The sequence below is a fragment of the Seriola dumerili genome, unplaced genomic scaffold (genome assembly GCF_002260705.1).
Source record: "Seriola dumerili isolate Sdu_G_001 unplaced genomic scaffold, Sdu_1.0 BDQW01000331.1, whole genome shotgun sequence".
In the NCBI taxonomy this organism is placed as follows: domain Eukaryota; kingdom Metazoa; phylum Chordata; class Actinopteri; order Carangiformes; family Carangidae; genus Seriola; species Seriola dumerili.
Window position 1 is genome coordinate 32040 of NW_019174586.1, and position 16864 is coordinate 48903.

Genomic DNA, 16864 nt, shown 5'->3' on the forward strand with positions numbered 1-16864 from the left:
TTCAAAACGAGCGAACCGCGCTAAGAACTCCAGTTTCAGAGTTTAAAAGACACATAAGTCGAAACTGGACTACCACTGACATGTGTGTCCTCTAAAAGATATGAGATTCTGGCGTTTTGGTTCCAATCAGAGTCCCTCGCGCTCACAGCAAATATTGAAATCCCAGGAGAATTATTCTCTATGATTTGAGCAGAATAGATGCTTTTTATCAAATAACGGTGCGTTGTCATTCACGTCAGAGATTTTAAGATGTAATTTTGTTGAGCTAGAAAGTGCGGGAGATCCAAAATCAGTGGCTGTTATTGTTATGTTATATTCTGAGATAGATTCTCGATCAAAATGTTGATCTGACACCAAATTGTAATAGTTTGTTAGAGATGACTCGATTTTAAAGGGAGTTTACCATCTATAGAGCATTTGATTTGTCCATTTTTCTCAGAATCAGCATCTTTTATGTTTAAAACAGCAATCGTTTTACCAGGACGTGCATCCTCAGATACTGGACTAGAAAATGACATAATATTTATAACTGGGGCATTGTCGTTGACATCAAAAACATCAAATATCACTATATAACTCATCCACCAGGGATAAGAATCTCCGAGGTCGTTTGATTATGAGCAAATTAAACAGCTTCAGCTAGTAGTCAAAGCGCAGGATGGAGGCTCTCCTCCACTCAGTAGTAATGTGACTGTGAAAATACTGATCCAGGACCAGAACGACAACCCTCCTCAGGTTCTGTACCCAATCCAGACTGGTGGCTCTCTGGTGGCTGAAATGGTGCCTCGTTCAGCAGATGTGGGCTATCTGGTGACTAAAGTGGTGGCTGTTGATGTGGACTCTGGACAGAATGCCTGGCTCTCCTATAAACTGCAGAAAGCCACAGACAGGGCGCTGTTTGAAGTGGGCTTACAGAATGGAGAAATAAGAACTATCCGCCAAGTCACTGATAAAGATGCAGTGAAACAAAGACTGACTGTTATAGTGGAGGACAACGGGCAGCCCTCTCGTTCAGCTACAGTCATTGTTAACGTGGCGGTGGCTGACAGCTTCCCTGAAGTTCTGTCGGAGTTCACTGACTTTACACACGACAAGGAGTACAATGACAACCTGACTTTTTACTTAGTGTTGGCTCTGGCTGTAGTTTCCTTCCTCTTCATCACGTGTTTAGTGGTTATCATATCAGTGAAAATCTACAGATGGAGACAGTCTCGCATCCTGTATCACTCCAATCTCCCTGTGATTCCATATTATCCACCCCGTTACTCAGATACTTTGGGGACAGGGACTCTCCAACACGTGTACAATTACGAGGTGTGCAGGACGACTGACTCCAGAAAGAGTGACTGTAAGTTCGGCAGAGCTGGTAGTCAGAACGTGCTGATAATGGACCCCAGCTCTACAGGGACGATTCAGCGGATACAGAATGAAAAGAGCATCCTGGATGAACCAGACTCTCCTCTAGAAGTGAGTTATGTCAATCTTGCCTTTCTTCTTTGCCCTTTATCTGTCTCTGCCTTTATCAAAAACAGGTGAATTGGTAATGAATCATTTAAACATTATTCTGACACTTTCAGCACCATGGACAGCGTTATGGTTAGTTTGGACCATTCAGTAAGAACCATACTTTTGAAAAACGCTGCACACACCATGTATTTCAAATCACATCATATGCATTTTGATTTAAAACATCTGTCTAGTTTTCCAAAATGTACGTTGTTTTTGACTCGGATGTGCCCAACATGTACTGCATACTTTTACTTTGTTCATACAATAGCCGCATGTTGATCTTAAAGGATGGTAAAAGTGTTGGTAAAGGTAGGCAGATGTAAGCACTTGCTAAATGTTGGGGGAAATATTGTTGTCAAGTTTAATTAGTAGCTTTAGATAAAGCCATCACCTTTCATGCCTGGTGTTGATGGCAATGCTTTTAACCCCATATCTCAACTTTCATATCCCAATATTTTTCTCAACTAAATGGAATTCCATGGAACTTGTCCCTACATTGGTGATGCTCATTACTGTTTAACATAAGTCCACTCACAGAACAGTTAAATATTACTCTCAATTGTTCCCATTGATTCAGCTTCTACATATCTCTGTCTGTATGTAAGAACTTTCAAGTGATTGTGTTTAGAGTGGTCAGCGATGCAATGTCAGAATGAAAATGCTGTTTTTGCATTCTATAGCTTGCTTGGAACTCCTGAATTAAAATAGTTCAGTTTCCTCGTTGAACCTTTTTGTGCAGCATTTTAGGGCAGATTGATTATTTTCTTCTTATTTTATTTTGTTTTCTCATTATTTTTATGCTTTAGTGCATAGAACTGAAGAATATTATAGTTAAAGTTTCAACTGTTTTTAGTCGTAAGGCAACTGTACAGTATTGCTTCATAAACGATTATGGCCCCAGTGTTCTACTGAATTTTCCACATGCAAATTGTTGCATTAGTTTCCATTTCAAGGGCTGTGACGTTATCAGTCATCTCTGTAAGGGGGGGCTGTCTGCATGCAGTTGCTCTGGAAATTGAATTGGCAGATAATTTAATTCTTTGTGTTGAGATTCAGTGACTAGACTCTAAGGGACGCTGTTGGTCAAGTAAAAACAAATCTGATCAGTGTTTAAGGCGGTGCCCTCCTTCATTCTGCTCTGTGGTGGTTGGATACGCTGTAGACTGTCAGCGACGTTGAGATGAGCGAAGATAGACTGGCTGTGATTTGACTTTTTTTCCTACGGGAGAAAGAAGGCTTGGAACACTAATCTTTTCTTTTTATCATAGATTACACTTGAATTCCGTTTTTGTTAACCCTCAGGTAGCATAAGAGTAATGTTTGGATAATATTTCCTATCACTTTTTTGATAACATGGATTTCGGAAAATATCTCTGCCGGACTCTAAGATGGCGTTTGTGCTACAAACTGCCGTCGCAAAGCATTTTGCTTCTCTTTTTTCTCAGTCAAATTGCCAGTGGTCAGATACGTTATTCAATCCCAGAAGAGATGAAGAAGGGGTCCCTTATTGGGAACGTTGCATTAGATCTTGGAATTGATATGCAGAGGCTCCGTTCTGGTCGGGCCCGTATCGTGACCGGAGAAAGCATCCAGTACACTGAACTGAAGACAGACAAAGGGATTCTAGTCGTGAATGAGAGGATAGACCGGGAGCAGCTTTGCGGAGAACTAACACCGTGTAGCTTCAGTTTTGATATGATTTTGGAAAACCCGATGGAACTACATCACGTCACAGTCGAAGTATTGGACATAAATGATAATTCACCTTCTTTTCATCAGCACGACATGAAACTGACTATTGGCGAATCAGCCGCTCCGGGAGCACGTTTTGTTTTGCCAACAGCCAATGATCCTGATGTAGGAGTCAATGGGCTTCAAGACTATCAATTATCTGCAAATGAAAATTTTATTTTAAAAAAGCATTCAAATACTGACGGAAGAAAATATGCTGAAATGGTACTTGAGAAACCGCTGGATAGAGAGCAAGATCCAAGACTCTCATTAAAGCTGATAGCAGTGGACGGTGGAACGCCACAGAAATCTGGTACAGTAAATATAGATATCAGTGTCCTAGATGCTAATGACAATTCTCCTGTTTTCAATCAGTCAGTGTACAAGGCCACTGTACTGGAAAATGCTGCAAAGGGTACATATATCACCACTGTGAATGCAACTGATGCAGACATCGGATCAAATGGATTGATTTATTATTCTATTTCCAAAATGCAAGGCAACATTGGCAGTATTTTTGAAATTAACAAGACAACGGGTGTAATATTTCTTTCAGGAGAAGTTGACTTTGAAAAAGCAAAGAAATATGAAATACGCATTGATGCAACAGACCAAGGAGCTTTGACGGATTCGAGTAAAGTTATGGTTGATGTGATTGACGTGAACGATAATCCACCTGTAATAAATGTGATGTCATTCACTAGTCCTGTGTCAGAAGACTCTCCTCCTGGTACAACTATTGGCATTATAAATGTAAAAGACCTCGATTCAGGTGATAACGGACACGTGATTTGTAGAATAGAACAAAACGCACCTTTCAAGATTAAATCCAATTTAAGAAATTATTATAATTTGGTAACAGACACTGTGTTAGATCGTGAAAGTGTTTCAGACTATAACATCACTGTCGTTGCAACAGATGCAGGAATGCCTCCTCTCTCAACAAAGAGAACCTTTCATTTAAAGGTCTCTGATGTGAACGATAATTCTCCAGTGTTTTCACAGGGTGTTTACAACGCGTTTGTTGCAGAGAATAACTCTCCAGGCGTTTCTCTTCTCACTGTTAGAGCTAAAGATTCTGATGAAAACCAAAACGCCCGAATTTCATATATTCTAGAGGATACTAATATGGGTGGCTTTTCAATTACAGAGCATGTTTCTGTAAATGCAGAAAACGGAGTGATACATGCGGTGCGCTCGTTTGATTATGAGCAAATTAAACAGCTGGTTTTCGTTGTCAAAGCGCAGGATGGAGGCTCTCCTCCACTCAGTAACAATGTGACTGTGAAACTAATGATCCAGGACCAGAACGACAACCCCCCACAGGTTCTGTACCCAGTCCAGACTGGTGGCTCTCTGGTGGCTGAAATGGTGCCTCGTTCAGCAGATGTGGGCTATCTGGTGACTAAAGTGGTGGCTGTTGATGTGGACTCTGGACAGAATGCCTGGCTCTCCTATAAACTGCAGAAAGCCACAGACAGGGCGCTGTTTGAAGTGGGCTTACAGAATGGAGAAATAAGAACTATCCGCCAAGTCACTGATAAAGATGCAGTGAAACAAAGACTGACTGTTATAGTGGAAGACAACGGGCAGCCCTCTCGTTCAGCTACAGTCATTGTTAACGTGGCGGTGGCGGACAGCTTCCCTGAAGTGCTGTCGGAGTTCACTGACTTTACACACGACAAGGAGTACAATGACAACCTGACTTTTTACTTAGTGTTGGCTCTGGCTGTAGTTTCCTTCCTCTTCATCACGTGTTTAGTGGTTATTATATCAGTGAAAATCTACAGATGGAGACAGTCTCGCATCCTGTATCATTCCAATCTCCCTGTGATTCCATATTATCCACCACGTTACTCAGACACTCTGGGGACAGGGACTCTCCAACACGTGTACAATTATGAGGTGTGCAGGACGACTGACTCCAGAAAGAGTGACTGTAAGTTTGGCAGAGCTGTTAGTCAGAACGTGCTGATAATGGACCCCAGTTCTACAGGGACGATGCAGCGGATACAGAATGAAAAGAGCATCCTGGATGAACCAGACTCTCCTCTAGAGGTGAGTTAAACAGTGTAAATCCGTCTGCGTCTTTTTTCTGTTTCTGTCTTTAGTTGCATTGATATCGAACTGTGCGCTATTTCATCATGGACAGCATCTCATTTAGCCCCATTTAATAGATTACTGCTTCTGCATTTACATTTAGAACTTTGTTCTCATTCAGCATTGTGATGAAATTTCACACTCGTTTTTTGTTATACGAATTAATAATTGGCTAATCTCAGGCAACAAATTCTAATTGTTAATGTACACGGTTATCATTAACTGGAAATGTGTTTGTCACATGTAATCGTTGTGGAATTAGCGTCTGTTTGTATATTTACATTTACATTTTCGATTGCAAGTACATACATACTTCATTCAGATAATACTAGGTGCTTGCTTGTCTCTGATACTTCAGCACTTGTGGTTTAGACAGCACAATAATAGGTTTATAATTTTCCATTCAGTTAAATTTTGAAAATTTGCGTCACTTCCATACTTGCTCACTTGCTACTTTTTCTTGAGATGACATAACTCTTCCTTATTATTATGCATTGAGTTTCACAAGGCGTGTATACTTTTTCTTTCACTACTAAACTCTAAGTCTTTAGATAAACAAAGTTAAAGACAACTTGTATCTTCCTCTCATGCTCGACCCACTGAGGGACGCTGTTGCTCATTGAAACATTTTACAGTGTTGTCAGCAAAAACGCTGCCTCCCCCCATCGTCACAATTTAGAGGAGATGCTTTTTCCTGCAGAGGAAAGACTGTGGTATAGCTACACAGCAAAACTACCGACAGAAAAATCTGCAGTTATTATAGACTTTTTTTTTCCATTTCATCAGTCCGGTATCTACCAATAAATGATTATTATTTGTGGATATTGCTACAGACCGTGTGTCATGGCTACTGTAGGATTACTGCGACATTTTACAAGACATTTTTACTCAGGCTTGGGCTGGCCCGCATGGTTAGTTGCTTATTTTCTATTTCTGACTTCGGTTGTAAATTGCCAGATTCGTTATTCTATTCCAGAGGAGATGAAGAAAGGCTCTCTGATCGGTAATGTGGCACAAGACCTTGGTTTGGATCTGAAAAGGCTCCGTTCTGGCCGGGCCCGGATTGTTACTGGAGAAAACACCCAGTACATTGAGCTAAATGCAGACAAAGGGATTTTAGCCGTGAATGAGAGAATAGACCGAGAGCAGCTTTGTGGTGATGTAACACCGTGTAGTTTCAGCTTTGAAATTATTTTGGAAAATCCAATCGAGTTGCATCGTATAATAGTTGAAATACTGGATGTAAATGACCATTCACCTGCGTTTAGAAATAACCACGTACAAATGGAGATAAGCGAATCTGCTGTAATTGGCTCTCGCTTTGTATTGGAAAGTGCGGATGATCCAGATGTGGGATTCCATGGATTGCAAAAATATGTTTTAGGCGCAAGTGACAATTTTGTTCTGAAACAACACGCCAACCCAGACGGCAGCAAATTTGCAGAAATTATCCTCCAGAAACCGCTAGACAGAGAGGAGCAACCCTGCCTCTCCTTTAAACTGATAGCAGTGGACGGTGGAACACCGCAGAGATCAGGTACAGTAAATATTGACATCACAGTGCTAGATGTCAATGATAATCCTCCAGTATTTAATCAGTCTGTATACAGGGCTACTGTTTTAGAAAATGTAGCACCAGGGACTCACATCATAAGCGTAAACGCTACAGACGCTGACAGTGGATCAAACGGCTTGGTAACTTATGCATTTTCTAATTTGAAAGGGAACCTAGCTGACATGTTTAGCATTGACAAGAACACTGGTAAAATAACGGTTTCTGGACAAATAGATTATGAAAAGGACAAAAAACATGAAATAAGAATTGAAGCTAAAGATCAAGGAGGGTTGACGGATCTCAGTAAGGTAATAATTGATATTGTAGATGTTAATGATAATGCACCAGTCATAAGCGTCATGTCCTTTTCTAGTCCTCTGTCTGAGGATGCTCCAATAGGCTCCACTATAGCTGTTTTTAATGCTAAAGACGCAGACTCGGAAAGAAACGGACAGGTCATATGTACCATTGAAAGAAACTTACCGTTCAAAATAACATCATCATTGATTAATTACTACTCACTGGTCTCAGATATAGCTTTCGACCGTGAAAATACACCAGAATATAACATTACTATAACTGCGACAGATTCAGGCTCTTCGGCCCTATCAAGTGCCATAAAATTGCACCTTACAATTTCTGACATTAATGACAATCCTCCCTTGTTTGATGAATTAATTTACAACGCTCATATCACAGAGAATAATTCCCATGGGGTGTCAATAATTACAGTCAGTGCACATGACTCTGACTCAAGTCAAAATGCAAGAATCACTTATATCTTGGAAGACACGCAAGTCGGTGGTTTTCCAATTTCTACTTATGTATCTATCAACTCTGAAACAGGAGTTCTTAGTGCGATTCGCTCCTTTGATTATGAGCAGATTAAACAGCTTCAGCTAGTAGTCAAAGCGCAGGATGGAGGCTCTCCTCCACTCAGTAGCAATGTGACTGTAAAAATACTGATCCAGGACCAGAACGACAACCCTCCTCAGGTTCTGTATCCAGTCCAGACTGGTGGCTCTCTGGTGGCTGAAATGGTGCCTCGTTCAGCAGATGTGGGCTATCTGGTGACTAAAGTGGTGGCTGTTGATGTGGACTCTGGACAGAATGCCTGGCTCTCCTATAAACTGCAGAAAGCAACAGACAGGGCGCTGTTTGAAGTGGGCTTACAGAATGGAGAAATAAGAACTATCCGCCAAGTCACTGATAAAGATGCAGTGAAACAAAGACTGACTGTTATAGTGGAGGACAACGGGCAGCCCTCTCGTTCAGCTACAGTCATTGTTAACGTGGCGGTGGCGGACAGCTTCCCTGAAGTGCTGTCGGAGTTCACTGACTTTACACATGACAAGGAGTACAATGACAACCTGACTTTTTACTTAGTGTTGGCTCTGGCTGTAGTTTCCTTCCTCTTCGTCACGTGTTTAGTGGTTATTATATCAGTGAAAATCTACAGATGGAGACAGTCTCGCATCCTGTATCACTCCAATCTCCCTGTGATTCCATATTATCCACCACGTTACTCAGACACTTTGGGCACCGGGACTCTCCAACACGTGTACAATTACGAAGTGTGCAGGACGACTGACTCCAGAAAGAGTGACTGTAAGTTCGGCAGAGCTGGTAGTCAGAACGTGCTGATAATGGACCCCAGTTCTACAGGGACGATGCAGCGGATACAGAATGAAAAGAGCATCCTGGATGAACCAGACTCTCCTATAGAGGTGAGTTAAATAAGTTAGCTTCGACTCTGCAGTTATTTCTTCATGTGTGTAGTTAAATTTATGGTGAACTTTTGCGCGCCATTTCTTCATTTCAGCACCATGGACAGCATCTCACTGTACATCACTTGATAAGAACGCTGCTTCTGTATTGACATTCAGAACTTTTAATTGAACCTCATTATTGACTCTAAGTTAGTGTTTTGCTGTTTCATTGTGTCACACGCACACTGTTTTGTATGACTGGCATTTTTTCATGACACGAAGTGATAAATTGTTTGTTTCTTCCAACAATATAAATGGGCTTGTTCAGTGTGGTGATTTGCATTTTCTTAATATGCATTCACTCATGAATATTGGAAAAAATGTTGTCGTGTGACTGAGATGAACATACTGAGAATCAAAAACCTCACTGCTCTCATTTATTATCAACTAGCTTCAACAAACTCTTATGAGTTTCTTTACTAGCGCTTCCTGATCCATGATAGTGTTATGGTTGTATTTTGTTTCTGTGTTTTTCCTGATTTACTTGATCTTTTTATTCATACATCAGAGTATCTGTAGGTATTTGCATAAATACTGCATTATACTGAAGCTAAGGGTGAGATTTTTCATGTTTTTATGTGTTAAAATATATTTCCAATTGAATGTAATATCTTTCCAGAAGTTATTCTATATTACATGCTTTTCTTATTGTTGACTCTAAGGGACGCTGTTGGTCAATTCAAAATATTCCCTCAAACATTACTACAGAGTCCCCTCCCTTGATTCCGTGACCTGTGAGAGAAAAGAAGATAGTGTAGGCTACATTATGTGGGCTGATATTCGAGAAAACCGACTCGCATTACGATAAACATCCATTCAGATACAAACAGGAAACTGGAAAGACAGCACCATTTTTATTTAGCAGTTCGTTTCATGTATATTTCATAATAAGCATCGTGCTTGGAACATTATAGAGGATATTTTCGTGTTTTTCTTTTGCTATGGCATGTGGAATACTAACCAACACCCGGTGCGTGAAATGGCGTTTTGGCTGCGGAAAAAATTTGCAGCTTCTGTTGTTCATTTTTTATTTCAACCATATGGTCGGCGGACACATCCGATATTCAATCCCAGAGGAAATGAAGAAAGGCTCCTTTATCGGTAATGTAGCACAGGATCTTGGTTTGGATCTGAAACGGCTTCGTTCAGGTCGGGCCCAGATCGTGACCGGAGAAAACATCCAGTACACCGAGCTGAAGACAGACAAAGGGATTTTAGTCGTGAATGAGAAAATAGACCGGGAGCAGCTTTGTGGAGACGTAACACCATGCAGCTTCAGCTTTGAGGTGATTTTAGAAAATCCTATGGAGCTACATCAAATTACAGTTGAAATAACAGACATAAATGACCATTCACCCACGTTTAAAAGAAATAGCATCAATTTTGAAATCAGTGAAATAGCTAATACTGGCTCTCGTTTTCCATTGACCAGTGCAGAAGACCCAGATGTGGGTCTTAATGGACTCAGAGAATACTTTTTGACTGAGAATGACAATTTTGTTTTAAAACAAAATTCTAATGCGGATGGAAAGAAATACGCAGAGATGGTGCTTCAGAAGCCGTTAGACAGAGAGACAAATCCTCATCTGTCACTAAAGCTTATAGCTGTAGACGGTGGAAGTCCGCAGAGATCTGGCACAGTAAATATAAATGTCACTGTTCTTGATGCCAATGATAATGCACCTGTATTTAATCAATCAGTGTACAAAGTTAATGTAATAGAAAATGCTCCCAGAGATACTTACATTACAACTGTTAATGCTAGTGACGCAGATTTCGGCTCAAACAGTATTGTAACATATTATTTTTCAGACCTCAACAGTGGTCTGAGTGATTTGTTTTTGATTGATGAAAAAACTGGTGTCATTTCAATTACAGGTTCAATTGATTATGAAAAAGACAAAAAGTACGAACTTAGAGTCGAAGGAAAGGACCAGGGAGGTTTAACGGATTCAAGTAAAGTGATAATTGAAGTAAATGATGTGAATGACAACGCCCCTACTATCAGTGTCATGTCATTCACTAGTCCGGTGTCAGAAGACTCTCCTCCTGGTACAACTATTGGCATTATAAATGTAAAAGACCTCGATTCAGGTGATAACGGACAAGTCAATTGTAGAATAGAACAAAACGCACCTTTCAAGATTAAATCAAATTTGAGAAATTACTATACTTTGGTAACAGACACTGTATTAGATCGTGAAAGTGTTCCAGACTATAACATCACTGTCGTTGCGACAGATGCAGGAATGCCTCCTCTCTCAACAAAAAGAACCTTTCATTTAAAGGTCTCTGATGTGAACGATAATTCTCCAGTGTTTTCACAGGGTGTTTACAACGCGTTTGTTGCAGAGAATAACTCTCCAGGCGTTTCTCTTCTCACTGTTAGAGCTAAAGATTCTGATGAAAACCTGAACGCCCGAATTTCTTATATTCTAGAGGATACTAATATGGGTGGCTTTTCAGTTTCTGAGTATGTTTCTGTAAATGCAGAAAGCGGAATGATACATGCAGTGCGCTCGTTTGATTATGAGCAAATCAAACGGCTGGTTTTCGCTGTCAAAGCGCAGGATGGAGGCTCTCCTCCACTCAGTAGCAATGTGACTGTGAAAATATTGATCCAGGACCAGAACGACAACCCTCCTCAGGTTCTGTACCCAGTCCAGACTGGTGGCTCTCTGGTGGCTGAAATGGTGCCTCGTTCAGCAGATGTGGGCTATCTGGTGACTAAAGTGGTGGCTGTTGATGTGGACTCTGGACAGAATGCCTGGCTCTCCTATAAACTGCAGAAAGCCACAGACAGGGCGCTGTTTGAAGTGGGCTTACAGAATGGAGAAATAAGAACTATCCGCCAAGTCACTGATAAAGATGCAGTGAAACAAAGACTGACTGTTATAGTGGAGGACAACGGGCAGCCCTCTCGTTCAGCTACAGTCATTGTTAACGTGGCGGTGGCGGACAGCTTCCCTGAAGTGCTGTCGGAGTTCACTGACTTTACACACGACAAGGAGTACAATGACAACCTGACTTTTTACTTAGTGTTGGCTCTGGCTGTAGTTTCCTTCCTCTTCATCACGTGTTTAGTGGTTATTATATCAGTGAAAATCTACAGATGGAGACAGTCTCGCATCCTGTATCACTCCAATCTCCCTGTGATTCCATATTATCCACCACGTTACTCAGACACTTTGGGGACAGGGACTCTCCAACACGTGTACAATTACGAGGTGTGCAGGACGACTGACTCCAGAAAGAGTGACTGTAAGTTCGGCAGAGCTGGTAGTCAGAACGTGCTGATAATGGACCCCAGTTCTACAGGGACGATGCAGCGGATACAGAATGAAAAGAGCATCCTGGATGAACCAGACTCTCCTCTAGAGGTGAGCTGCAATACGCAAAGTGTTTTACTTATGCAAACATTGTTTCTCTCAACGATAGTAAATTGCAATAAGTAGTTGGCTGCAGTTTCACTGAAAACAAGTGAACACGGTTCTTTTCAGCACCACTCTTTGGAAAGCTCCACTTGAACTGAAAATGCCATCTTTTATTGAGACTTTATAGCCTCTAATCAGAAATTTTATCGTCTACTACAACTGCTATTACTAATAATAATAATCATAAGAATAATATAGTTATTATACATGAACATTCATTTAGCAAAGTTGTCAAAATTTGCAAATGTAATATTCTCCTATTTATCTCTTTCTCTCTCATTATTTAAGTCTGTAGTCATTCTGATGCAAATATCTTTTCTTTTTTTTTCTTTGTTTTGAATATTTACTTCATTGTGCTTCCAAACCGATTGGTGTTCACATTTTGGACTCTAAGCGACGCTGTTGAATAAGAATATAATCTGTTCCCATCATCTCTCTGTTGCAGTTCAGGGAGGTTCTTTGTGAGCTCATATTGAAGTAGGTTAAGAGGCACCATCAGCAAACTTGGGCCATAGGCATTTCGGGAAAGAAAGGCTTATACATTCTAGTGGCTGTCTTTGTTTTAATATGTGAAAAAGGCACACGTGGAAGGGTGGATGTAACTGAATTCAGGTCGGAGGATCTAGTTTTTTTTTTCTCTGAAAAGTCCCTTTCTGAAATGGCATATCAGCAACCACTCTGCAAATGGCGTTTGTATTTCGGACCTCAGCGGGTAATGGTTATTTTGTTGCTTTGCTTCTTCAGCATGGTAGCTTGTCAGATCCGCTACTCGATACCAGAAGAGATGAAGAATGGCTCTCTTATCGGTAATGTAGCACAGGATCTGGGTTTGGATCTAAAGAGGCTCCGTTCTGGTCGGGCCCGTATCGTGACCGGAGAAAACAACCAGTACACCGAGCTGAAGACAGACAAAGGGATTTTAGTCGTGAATGAGAGAATAGACCGAGAACAGCTTTGTGGAGACGTAACACCGTGCAGCTTCAGCTTTGAAATAATTTTAGAAAATCCTATGGAGCTACACCACATAACGATTGAAGTGTTGGATGTGAATGATCATCCGCCAGTATTCAAGAAGTCAGATATTATGTTAGACATAAGCGAGTCCGCTAACGTTGGGGCGCGGTTTGTGCTGGATAATGCAGAGGATCTTGATGTTGGCGTCAATGGCCTGCAAAATTATGTTTTAACCTCAAATGACAATTTCGTGTTAAAGCAGCATGTAAATCCAGACGGGAGTAAATATGCAGAGATGGTGCTTCAGAAGCAGTTAGACAGAGAGGAGGTTCCCAGTCTGTCTCTAAAGCTTATAGCAGTAGATGGTGGAAATCCACAGAGATCTGGCACCGTAAATATAAACATAATAGTCTTAGATGCCAATGACAATGCACCCGTTTTCAATCAGTCTGTTTATAAGGCCACGGTGATAGAAAACGCAGCAAAGGGCACTAATATCGTTACTGTTAATGCAACAGACGCAGATAGGGGATCAAACGGTCACATCACATATTCAATTTCAAACGTTAAGAGCAACATAGCTGATTTGTTGTCCATTAATCAAGTCACTGGTGTGCTGTCTGTTTCGGGCCCAATAGATTTTGAAAAGGATAAAAAATTTGAACTCAGAATTGATGCAAAGGATCAGGGAGGTTTAACGGATTCAAGTAAAGTGATAATTGAAGTAACTGATGTGAATGACAACGCCCCTACCATTAACGTAATGTCATTCACTACTCCTGTTACAGAGGACTCCCCTCCTGGTACAACTATTGGCATTATAAATGTAAAAGACCTCGATTCAGGTGATAACGGACAAGTCAATTGTAGAATAGAACAAAACGCACCTTTCAAGATCAAATCCAGTTTAAGAAATTACTATACTTTGGTAACAGACACTGTGTTAGATCGTGAAAGTGTTTCCGACTATAACATCACTGTCGTTGCGACAGATGCAGGAATGCCTCCTCTTTCAACAAAAAGAACCTTTCATTTAAAGGTCTCTGATGTGAACGATAATTCTCCAGTGTTTTCACAGGGTGTTTACAACGCGTTTGTTGCAGAGAATAACTCTCCAGGCGTTTCTCTTCTCACTGTTAGAGCTAAAGATCCTGATGAAAACCAAAACGCCCGAATTTCTTATATTCTGGAGGATATGGATCTTGACGGATCTCCAGTTTCTCGCTCTGTGTCAGTTAATGCAGAAAGCGGAGTCATCCATGCGGTGCGCTCGTTTGATTACGAGAAAATTAAACTGTTGGTTTTCGTTGTCAAAGCGCAGGATGGAGGCTCTCCTCCACTCAGTAGCAATGTGACTGTGAAAATACTGATCCAGGACCAGAACGACAACCCTCCTCAGGTTCTGTACCCAGTCCAGACTGGTGGCTCTCTGGTGGCTGAAATAGTGCCTCGTTCAGCAGATGTGGGCTATCTGGTGACCAAAGTGGTGGCTGTTGATGTGGACTCTGGACAGAATGCCTGGCTCTCCTATAAACTGCAGAAAGCCACAGACAGGGCGTTGTTTGAAGTGGGCTTACAGAATGGAGAAATAAGAACTATCCGCCAAGTCACTGATAAAGATGCAGTGAAACAAAGACTGACTGTTATAGTGGAGGACAACGGGCAGCCCTCTCGTTCAGCTACAGTCATTGTTAACGTGGCGGTGGCGGACAGCTTCCCTGAAGTGCTGTCGGAGTTCACTGACTTTACACACGACAAGGAGTACAATGACAACCTGACTTTTTACTTAGTGTTGGCTCTGGCTGTAGTTTCCTTCCTCTTCATCACATGTTTAGTGGTTATTATATCAGTGAAAATCTACAGATGGAGACAGTCTCGCATCCTGTATCACTCCAATCTCCCTGTGATTCCATATTATCCACCACGTTACTCAGACACTTTGGGCACCGGGACTCTCCAGCACGTGTACAATTACGAGGTGTGCAGGACAACTGACTCCAGAAAGAGTGACTGTAAGTTCGGCAGAGCTGGTAGTCAGAACGTGCTGATAATGGACACCAGCTCTACAGGGACGATGCAGCGGATACAGAATGAAAAGAGCATCCTGGATGAACCAGACTCTCCTATAGAGGTCAGTTATATAATGTAGCTTCCTCTCTGTACCGTTATTTCTTTCTGTGTTTAGTTAAATACATCGGAAACTGTTTTGCGCCATGCCTACATTTTCAGCACCATGGACAGCATCTCACTTTACATCACTGGATAAGATGGTTCTGCATTCATATTCAGAACTTCAAAAATATATTATTCTGCCTATATTCTCAGACTCTGCTGTCACATTTCACTTGCATATTTGTATAGTTTAATTTAGTTACGTTGTTTTAAAACGGACAGATAACTTGCTTGTATTGTGCAACAGAGTAAATATTCTTACTCTCAAAGTTTGCCTACTATATTGTACTAATTTTTCATGGAAGTTAATGTCCTTCTTTAACCATTTTATTTAGCGCTGCAACGTCGGAGAACTCCATACAATAAGACATGTTTGGTTTAAATAATGCTTTAAATCACTTGATCTCTGACTGTGGTTTAATTATTTGTGGAATGTGTGGTTTGATGTTATATTTTGGTTTGAGGTTCTTCATCTATTCATTTTTATTTCCATTACTTGTGGAATTCTTGGTCCACACAGTAGATTTCATGGAAATGGTTTTTCAACCTATTTGCGGTTGGCACGGTTGGTTCCTTCATTTGGACTCTAAGGGATGCTGTTGATCAGTACAACCGAGTGCAGTGTTGTTACGGCTGTAATAAGATGCAGTGAAACAAAGACTGACTGTTATAGTGGAGGACAACGGGCAGCCCTCTTGTTCAGCTACAGTCTTTTTTAACATGGCGGTGGCAGACAGCTTCCCTTAAGTACTGTCGGAGTTCAATGACTTTTCACACGACAAGGAGTACAATGACAACCTGACTTTTTACTTAGTGTTGGCTCTGGCTGTAGTTTCCTTCCTCTTCATCACGTGTTTAGTGGTTATTATATCAGTGAAAATCTACAGATGGAGACAGTCTCGCATCCTGTATCACTCCAATCTCCCTGTGATTCCATATTATCCACCACATTACTCAGACACTTTGGTGACAGGGACTCTCCAACACGTGTACAATTACAAGGTGTGCAGGACGACTGACTCCATAAAGAGTGACTGTAAGTTCAGCAGAGCTGGTAGTCAGAACTTGCTGATAATGGACCCCAGTTCTACAGGGACGATGCAGTGGATACAGAATGAAAATAGCATCCAGACTCTCCTCTAGTGGTTAGTTCAGTTTCATCACCCCACTAAATTTCTGGTGATTTGCACCACAAATCCCACAGCTTTCATTCCTGCTTACTGTTTACTATATATATATATATACTATATTACTATATTCTCATTTGTTTTAAATTGAAAATGCAAAACCAGTAATGTGTCTACATACAGCAGCAAACACGTGGTTCACTTTGTGTCAACTGAATGTGACACTTGTTTTCTGTTTTCAGACTAACAACTTTATTGAGTAGATTTTCGTTACTATTTAGTTTCTCATCAGTAATTTAATTTTATCATACATACATTTGATCCAACTTGTCCTTTCTCTGAATTCGTGATGCTTCTTGTTTCAGTACCACAGACAGCGACATTTCTTTATATAGACCTATTATAACAACCTATTGCTTTTTGAATGTCATCTAATATTTATTACAGTACAATATTTGATTAAATGTCATTGGAGTATTGTACAATTTCTAAAGTTGTCATATAGATTCTGTC

General features: G+C 40.9%; 5 protein-coding genes across 5 annotated transcripts in view; all 5 read left to right on the top strand.

Annotated features, from left to right (window-relative positions):
• LOC111232522 (protocadherin gamma-A7-like) overlaps positions 1–2820 on the top strand; it is a 6028-nt gene extending 3208 nt beyond the window's left edge. The window contains exons 2-3 of the mRNA XM_022760095.1: positions 699–1467; positions 2812–2820. Coding sequence (XP_022615816.1) covers positions 699–1467; positions 2812–2820 — 778 coding nt within the window. The remainder of the gene's footprint in view (positions 1–698; positions 1468–2811) is intronic.
• A 42-nt stretch (positions 2821–2862) lies between these two features.
• Positions 2863–5307, top strand: LOC111232523 (protocadherin gamma-A7-like). The gene is made up of 2 exons (XM_022760096.1): positions 2863–3235; positions 4523–5307. The coding sequence occupies exons 1-2, from the start codon at positions 2863–2865 to the stop codon at positions 5305–5307; spliced, it is 1158 nt and encodes a 385-aa protein (XP_022615817.1).
• An 876-nt stretch (positions 5308–6183) lies between these two features.
• LOC111232524 (protocadherin beta-16-like) lies at positions 6184–8631 on the top strand. Its single transcript, XM_022760097.1, has 3 exons — positions 6184–6192; positions 6298–6559; positions 7847–8631. Exons 1-3 carry the CDS (start codon positions 6184–6186, stop codon positions 8629–8631), a joined length of 1056 nt encoding a protein of 351 aa, XP_022615818.1.
• A 1028-nt stretch (positions 8632–9659) lies between these two features.
• On the top strand, positions 9660–12579 carry LOC111232526 (protocadherin beta-16-like). Its single transcript, XM_022760100.1, has 3 exons — positions 9660–9981; positions 11269–12044; positions 12544–12579. The coding sequence occupies exons 1-3, from the start codon at positions 9705–9707 to the stop codon at positions 12577–12579; spliced, it is 1089 nt and encodes a 362-aa protein (XP_022615821.1). The 5' UTR covers positions 9660–9704.
• A 177-nt stretch (positions 12580–12756) lies between these two features.
• Positions 12757–16614, top strand: LOC111232527 (protocadherin gamma-A7-like). The gene is made up of 3 exons (XM_022760101.1): positions 12757–13120; positions 14408–15183; positions 16594–16614. Exons 1-3 carry the CDS (start codon positions 12757–12759, stop codon positions 16612–16614), a joined length of 1161 nt encoding a protein of 386 aa, XP_022615822.1.
• Positions 16615–16864: the final 250 nt, after the last annotated feature.